Below are 8508 nucleotides of genomic sequence, written 5' to 3'. Positions count from 1 at the left end.
TCCCCCTTTTCACCCTCACCCCTCTCACCCTCACCTCTTGCACACCCACCCCTCTCGCACTCACCTTCTCACCCCCATCCCTCTCACACTCACCCCTCTCACATTCACCCCCTCACCTCCATCCCTTACACACCCACCCCCTCTCATCTCTTGCACACTCATCCCTTTCACATTCACCACTCTCATACTCACTCCCTCAACTCCATCCCTTGCACACTCACCCCTGTAACACCCATCCCTTGTATGCTGGCTGTCATACCCTCTCACACTCCCCCTTTTCGCCCTCACCCCTCTCACCCTCATCTCTTGCACACCCACCCCTCTCACCCTCATTTCACAGAATCACAGAATAACCAGGTTGGAAGAGACCCACTGGATCATCGAGTCCAACCATTCCTATCAAACACCAAACCATGTCCCTCAGCACCTCGTCCACCCGTGACTTAAACTCCTCCAGGGAAGGTGACTCAACCACCTCCCTGGGCAGCCTGTTCCAGTGCCCAGTGACCCTTTCTGTGAAGAATTTTTTCCTAATGTCCAGCCTGAACCTCCCCTGGTGGAGCTTGAGGCCATTCCCTCTCGTCCCATCCCCTGTCACTTGGGAGAAGAGGCCAGCACCCTCCTCTCCACAACCTCCTTTCAGGTAGTTGTAGAGAGCAATGAGGTCTCCCCTCAGCCTCCTCTTCTCCAGGCTAAACAACCCCAGCTCTTGCACACTCATCCCTTTCACACTCACCTTCTCACCCTCATCCCTTGCACACTCACCCCTCTCACCCTCATCCCTCGCACACTCACCTCTTTCACCCTCACCCCTCTCACACCCACCCCTTCCACACTCTCTCCTCTCCCCCTCCCTCTCTCCCTCTCTCCCCGCTCCGCCTCCCTCTCCCCCCCCCCGTCCTCCCTCGCTCCCCGCCCCTCCCCGCCCCTCCCCGCCCCCTGGCTCGGGGCTCGGCGGCCGCGGCGCTATAAGAAGCGGGGCCGCCCGGCGGGGCCGCAGCGGGGGAACGAGATGAGCAGCGACGGAGCCGCCGCTGCAAGATGCTGGATGGACACGTCCTGCTGGGATGGCTCGGCTCCTGCGCGCTCCTAGGGCTGCTCGCCTGCGCCCCGCGGCCGTGCGGCGCCTACTTCGGGTAGGTGCCCCGCTCCCTCCGCTTCAACTTTCCCCCTAGGTTATTTCTTAGAGAAAAAAGGGGGGGGGGGGGGGGGGTCGCGCTTTATCCGTCCCGCCCGAGGTGGGGATGCTCCCCGTCTCCCGTGGGTACCGGGCTCCCCGTCTCCCCGTGGGTACCGGGCTCCCCGCATCCCCTTCCTCTCGGGATGGGGGGATCCCCTTCTCTCCTCTCGGGACCGAGCATCCCTCCTCTCGGGACCGAAGTACCTCTCCCCCCCATAGACGTGTGACCTTAATCCCCTCGGGGTGCATCCTGGCACCGCTGGGCTCTCCTGGAGTCACAGCTTGTCGCCTGCCGGGGGCTTCTCCGCTTTATTTTTGTTTTTTTTTTTCTCCGCGAGTCAGGCGATGGATTTTCTTCTGCCCTTTGCTGATGGGAAACAGGCAGCACAGCTCGGGGCGACTGCTGCACCCCCCACAGTCCCTAAAAAACTTTTTTTTCCCCCAATTTGAGCGCATGCTTCAGCACCAGGGCCCGGCAAGCGGGTCCCGGCATCACCCCAGCGGCGTTGTTGTGTTTGTTGCCTTTTTTTTTTTTTTTTTGGGGGTGTGCACGCTGCTGTCGCCAGCCTGGGACAGTGCAAGGCTTTTTTTTTTTTTTTTTTCTCGGGCAGAAGCGAGGGGGAGCTGAGCTGGGAGAAGCGCGGAGCCCCCCGCATCCCGCTGCGCTCACCTGTGCGCGGTGCGAGCGCGCAGCCGGCAGAGAGCGCTCCCAGCCCGCTGCGCGCCGCGCAGGTGGATCCCGCTCCCTCCCTGAGCCCCCTCATCCCCCCTTCTTTGGGCTGGGGCTGGGGATCGATTCGGATGAGCCAAATAAACGCGCTCACCCCCTCGTTCTTTAGGCTTCCTGCACCTGCAGCCTTGGCTTTCCATCTGTGCAGCCCCTCTTTGTTTTTTTCGAGTTACCCCAGGGTGCACTTTGTAGCTGCCTCTGAGCCTCTTTTTCTTAAAGAATTGTCCCCAAACGGGGCTGATTTGTGAGGGAAGTGGGATGCAATCACATAGAACCACTAGATTGGAAAAGACTTTTGACACCATCAAGCTCAACCGTACCTGTCCACTACTAAATCATATCCCCGAGCACCTCATCTACCCATCTTTTAAACACCCCCAGGGGTGATGACTCCACCACCTCCCTAAGCAGCCTGTGTCAGTGCCTGAGAACCCTTTTGGTGAAGATAATTTTTCCTAATGTCCTATCTGCTGCAACTTGAGGCTGTCACCTGTTTGAGGCTTTTGGGGTCAGTTTTACTCAAGAGCAATGGTTCTTCTTTTTGGGATGCTGTGTTGTGACCGCTGGTAGGAGCCACTGCACCAGCCCTGGAGAATGTTTTAGCAGACCTGAGGTTTTTCCCCCACTCTTTCCAGTAAAACGAATCCTGGTGTTGAGGCTTGTCCATTGCTTGTGGTCTGGCAAAGTTTTCCAAACAGTGCTACTTACATCTTCTGTTTCCAACTCAAAAACCATTTAACTTCCTGCTTCTGGGGCTGGTTTTGTGAGGAAAGAGCTTGTCCTGTGTGCGTAGGCTTTTAGGAAAAGCCCTCTTCTCCCGCAGCAGCACACAGAAGGCTGTACCAAGCCCGTTAGCTCATGTGTCTGCCAAAGACCACCGGCACTGTGCAGTTGTACTGTGCCTCGGGGACTGTCAGGGCTTGTAAGGAGTCTGGCTGTAACTCTCTTGTTAATCCACGCGGTGCTGGTATCTGCTGTAGTGCAGCAGGTAACTCGTTCCAGTTGCTTGCTTCTGGGATTTCTTTTTCTGGCCTTGTGTGGCTGGTGTAGTTTTTTAACTTCAGAATGAATGTGCTGAGCTGAGGCAAGTGTGCTGCTAGCTCTGTCCTGGCTGCTTTGGGTTTATTCCCTCTGTCTTAGTACGGCTGCTGTTTCAGGTCTGAGACTCATTCTCTGGCAATAAGGAGGGGAGAGAAGATGCTGCCAGATGTGCACTCCAAGTGCTCCGGGGCTGCTGCGGTGTGCACCGAAGTTTGCTTCTGCAAAGCATCCTGCTCTATGGTTAGAGCCACAGTGAAGCAGCAGCATCTGCTGCTCATCTCCTCTTTGTTCTTCCAAGAGGCATAAAGCAAAAATTGCACTTGCTGAGATGCTGAGGACATGGGGGAATAGTCAGTGCTGAGGTTCCCGCTAATCCCCAGCGAGAGGCAATCCAACAAGTGTGTGGAAGAGCTGAGCCCTCCTTGCTGTGAGCTTCTGTATATTGATAAGGAAGGAAATCTTTCCTGGTAAAAGCTGTATGGTCCTGGTTCCTCTGCAAGTGCCCCGTGAAGGTGGGTATTATCCCTTCTTGCTATGCCTAGAAAGGTAGCCACATGTGGAGGAACTCCCCAGGGTGGGGAAGCACATCTGTATTACAATAAACCTCGAAAAGCCTGGGTGCATCGCTCTTTGTGCAGGGGCTGAGCTGAAATGCAGTGAGCTCAGTTATCAGGACTCCCTTCCTAGGCAGAAGAAGGGATACTCCTTCCTGGTCCAAGGCATCATGAAAGCCACCCCGATACCTCTTGGTGGCTTGCTAGACCCTCTGCCCTGGGTGCTGTCGGAGGAGGTGGTGAGGCCCAGAGCGCAGCAGGCGGCTGCGTTAAACAGATGTCACGCTGTAGCTGCAGCTTAGCTGCTCCGTTCCGCAGTCTGGTGGGGGATAGGGACAGCTGTGGATGATCCCTTCCACCCCATCCCCAATGCCTTATTTCAGGGAAAGAATTCAGTGTCTCCAAATATGTGGCCTGGAGGGGAATTAGTGCATGGGGACAGAAATTGGGCATGGTTACATGATAACAAGATTGTGTCAGCATGTAGTTATGTCTGTCTCTGCCCCACTGGGACAGTGAAGGAGGAGGAGAGGATGCTGGGGTGGGAAGACCATGGCTGGAAACTGCTGCTTCTGTGTCTGGCTCTGGTGTCTTGGATGTGCAAGCAGCCAAAAGTGATAAATGCCCCCTGGAAGTAGAGCTTGATGTATGTGAAATAAAGCATTGGTGCAGATGGGGCTCTTGCTGCTGCCTTGCTTCATCCCTAAGGTGCATGGTCGGGACTTGTGCTGAACATAATAGTTCACTGCTCAGGGTGAAGGGAGGGACAGGCTTGTCCCTTGCCTAGGGTTATGCTGGCAGCTTCAGTGCTGTCCCTGGGTGTTGCTGACCTCCTCCCTGGTACAGGAGAGAAGCAGGTGCCATCTCAACCTGGAGAAGGGGAGGTACCCACAGCCAAAGCTTTTCAGGCACAGGAAAAGCAGAGAAGGGGGAGAAGTGAAATGCAGAGCTTTTCTCAGGGAAAAAGTCAAAGGCAGGGCCTGAAGTGATGCTGATGTGTAGCACTGAGCAGCGCTGAGTCCCTGTAGGTGCCTACTGAGGAGGGGCACTAATTACTGGAAAGCAGCTGAAAGAGGCTGCCTTCAGGGATGTGGTGATGCTACAGCTTCAAAGCTTTCTCTGATATGAGACCTCTTGACGCTAGAGAGAAGAAAGGTTGAGTTGCCCTTCAGGATGCCCAATGAGTGCATTTTAGGGTTTGAGTGCATATGGGAGATTGTTACTGGCCGAGTCTGTACCAGAGGGGGAAGCATTGCCTTGTGATAAGCTTCAGCTAAGACTGGCTGCTTGAGATGCACTGGCTGCTCTAAAAGTGAGCCTGCTTTTTTTGTTCAGCCATCTCCTCTGCAGCTGGGCTGTCTGAAAACTAATTTGTGCTGTATTACAACTGGCTGGTGGGGTAGTTTGGAGCGGTCCCAGACTGCTGGGATCCCTGAGAAAGCATTGCATTTCACTTTCCTCCCCTCTCTGCTTTTCTTGTGCCTGACAAGCTTTGGGTGTGGGTACCCCCTCTTCTCAGATGGGGTTGGGGAGTGGTGGAAATGCCATAGGGGTATCTGGGAATTGTGTTGGGTCTTGCACTGCTGGGCTTTGGAAGTGGCAGATGACAAGATTAGCCACGCTGGAGTGACAGCAGGCTGATTAACTTTGGTCCTGCTGTGCCCTGGTGCTAGCGGGACAGCAAACTCGACTGTAGGAGCTTAGTGCTTTCCTGAGCTGCCTGTTCTATGCAGCCTGCCCAGACCATAAATCAATCCCCTTCTATTTCTTTCTGGGTGTTCTGATTTATGGTCTGACTGTTTTAATGCACCTCCTCCTTTTCCTTTTGCTAGAAGAAGTGTTGGTTTCTGCAACTTGGAGTTTGCTCCGCTTTCCTCCAGCCGCGGAAAGAGCCGAGCAGCTCTGCTCCCTCTGCAAACGCTTGTCAAGACAGTAGTAATGTTACAAGTGGCTCTTGCTTACATAGTGTTTATATTGACAGATTGCAATGTTCTTCATAAATGTAACTGATCTGTACACTGCACGCAGGCAACAGGAACCCTTAAATGCTTGCGTGGGGGAGAGGGAGGGAGGGGAAGCATAGCTTGCCCTAATTTACCAACACATCCCTATCGAGAGCAGGTTCCTTACAGCATGGTAGGGTTTTTCTGGTGTGGGAAGTGCAATATATTTTTTGCTGCCATTGGCAGGTGCAGAATAGGTACCCTGGTATGCTTTGGAAGCTGCTGGGGTAGAAATACGCCCTGCAATTCAGGGTGTAATTCTGCTAAAATGGCTCAGAACAGATCTGAATACTGGATTTAAAAGGATATTCAAGGGTTGCGACCTGCCTGATAGCTCTTAAGGGGGCTGAGGGTTAGCATGAGTTTCTGAACTCAATTGCTGCAAGTTTGTGGCATCAGCTTGAATGTCATCTCCAATAAAAAACAAGCCCACTGCTGCTGGCAGGCTTTGCTGCCTGTTTTTTCCAGCCTGTGGGATATGCCTGGTGCTAACATGGCTTTTGCATATCAAGAATTTCTGTACCTGTCACTTGATGGTAGTGTGGGGCCAGACGCTTGCGTTTGCAGCTTTGTCCGAAGGCGTGTGAACTTCTCGGGAAGCTGTTGCGTAGCCAGGCCACAGCATGTTGGCTTTCCAGACATGCCGGTCGTCTCTGGCGTGTGTGAGATGGAGCAGCTGGTTCTCAGCACAACCCGAAAAAACAAAACCTGGACTCGGGTGGTGAGGGAGGAATGCAGCACGCAGGCAAACACAGCTGGATCAGAAGGAGGCAGCTCCTGAGGCTGGGAGGGTGGCTTTGCCATCCCACCCTGCTGTGTTCTGGTTTTTCTAGATGGTGACGCTGGTTTTTAAGGTGCTGGATTGCTGGCTTTCCTTGGAATAGGAAGGGTGTGCCTGTCTGCTTTATTTATTTTTTTTTTTCCCCCTGTTCCTTTTCAGCTGGGTGAATACTCATGTAGAGACTGAGTCCTGACTGGCTTTGCTCAAAGTTGTCAATTGAAAGCAGTGTTTAACCTCCATCCCTTTGCAAAAGGGGGCCCCATACTCAGAAGAAGCATTTGCTTTGTAGATACTTGAAGGCGGTGCTGGAATTGATGAAGTGCCATAAGGGTGGTGATAAACCCAGGAGCATTTTGAGAAATAGATGCATGCATCAAAGTCCACCAGACCTGTGTCTTCAGTCCTGGGGACCCAGATCCCTCCCAAGTTGGGCTGGAAGGTACCTGAAAGTTGCTTCTATCTGCAGTGTGCTTGGAGAAAGGAGCAAAACTTGATTTAGACATGGATTTGTACATCTTGGACTCATGTACTGGATTGACAGTGTTGCTTGAGACCTGTGAATTCCTACCTTGTGCCTCAGTTTCCCTTACTTGGAAAGGCATTGAAGGAGCATCCCTCTGACCTCAGCTTGTTAATGGATACAGTGCCTGCATACAATGCTTACCAAATACCACTTCTTAAATTGGCAGAGGCCACCAGTGTCACAGATGACTCCCTAGGGGAAGAAGATGGCTTGCTAAGAGAATATTAAGTGATATTTAGCAAAGCAGGAAGAGGCCAGTGACTTTTAGTGTGACTGGTGATGCAGAACTAGAGACCAGGAATCCATGGGACTCTGGTCTCCTGGTGAAAGGCCTGGTCAATGATTAACTGGCTTTCTGGAAGCTGCTAACAACAATAAAAGGGAGTCCAGCCCCACAACCTCAACCCAGAAAGCCCATGAGTGTTTAATAATTAAAGGCCTTGCGCTTTATCGCAGGGTAATGAGAATTGCCTTAAGGCTTATTCAGTGGTGGGTAATTGAATTAGGTTGTGGGATTGGGAAGGGGGAGGGTTAGATGGAAGGTCTAGAAAGCTGCCTGGAGAAGCCGATGTGATGCTCCTTAGTTTGAATCTTTGACTAGATTGGATTTTATCAGTCTTTGCTTTCATTGTTTTTCTATCTGCTTAATCCACTGTGTGTGCAAACTTGATGTAACAGTCTCCCAGAGAGGATATTCCTGACTCAGGGATGCTCCATTCACTTCAGTTGGGTAGATGCTGACGGTATTTTTATTCCTGGTGCTTTTCTTGGTGAAATGTTGATATTTAAAAGCTGCTTGAATTTATTTCTTGTGGAAAAGCCAAGCCAGAAGACACTGCTGAAATAAACTATCTGTACTCTTGGAGGAGTCTCAGTAGCCACAGTGGGTGCTGAATCTGTGAGCATCATCACTGTGTGAGGCAGTTTCTGATACAGAGCTGACAAGAGCTGCACAGGGGTGGTGGGACCTAGGAAACTCAGCTCATATGAGTTGAAGATCAACTCGCTTGCCCTATCTAGCCTTATGTCTGTGCATAGCTGCTCTCGAAGAAGAGGGACTTGGGTTGGATATGGATTTTTGAAGCTTCTTTGGAGGCTACTGAGAAGGTGCTGCATTGGAATACCCCATAGGAAAGACTGTTGTGAGCGTGGTCTCCTAGGTCAGGCCACCAGAGGTGTAAGGACTTCTGCTTCCAGAAGCTCTATATTGATCTTCTCTTCTAGTTACATGGAGCGATGTGTCAACTTCAGGGCTTGGGTTACCTGGTCAATTGACTTCTGTAGAATACAAAAGGGGCAGCTCTTACACTAATGTTTTCTGCCTGAGGCATTCAAGAAGAGCAGGCTTAATGTATCCAAACAGTCTTGATCTGCTATATGTAAAGTCTTCTCTCTGCCTAACCATGCAAGTACCGCTGTCTCCTGGAGAAAACATTCTTGGATGAGATGGCGCTTGCTTAATTTGGACTAAAACCCTGTATTAGAGACTAACTTCTTTAACCTTAAGTTCCCTGATTGTCCAGGTAGCAAAAAAAAAAAACCTGCCAGCTTCCTGGTGCTTCTCGGAGGGTGTGTGTTAAAGCAATCCAAGAAGTCTCATGTACCTGGTTTTCCAGGCTGCAAACATGCTGAGCCTCTGGCTTGCCTCCATAACATAGCAGCCTTTCTCTCTGCAGCCAAAGGAGCTCTCTAGTGA

General features: G+C 51.8%; 1 protein-coding gene across 1 annotated transcript in view; it reads left to right on the top strand.

The window, feature by feature from the left end:
• The first annotated feature begins 1007 nt into the window (after nt 1-1007).
• WNT9A (Wnt family member 9A) overlaps nt 1008-8508 on the top strand; it is a 59082-nt gene continuing 51581 nt past the window's right edge. Inside the window, exon 1 of the mRNA XM_069859195.1 lies at nt 1008-1136. Coding sequence (XP_069715296.1) covers nt 1042-1136 — 95 coding nt within the window. The 5' untranslated portion in view covers nt 1008-1041. The remainder of the gene's footprint in view (nt 1137-8508) is intronic.

Source organism: Phaenicophaeus curvirostris, chromosome 6 (assembly GCF_032191515.1).
Source record: "Phaenicophaeus curvirostris isolate KB17595 chromosome 6, BPBGC_Pcur_1.0, whole genome shotgun sequence".
In the NCBI taxonomy this organism is placed as follows: Eukaryota; Metazoa; Chordata; class Aves; order Cuculiformes; family Cuculidae; genus Phaenicophaeus; species Phaenicophaeus curvirostris.
This window is presented reverse-complemented; position numbering and strand designations above follow the sequence as displayed.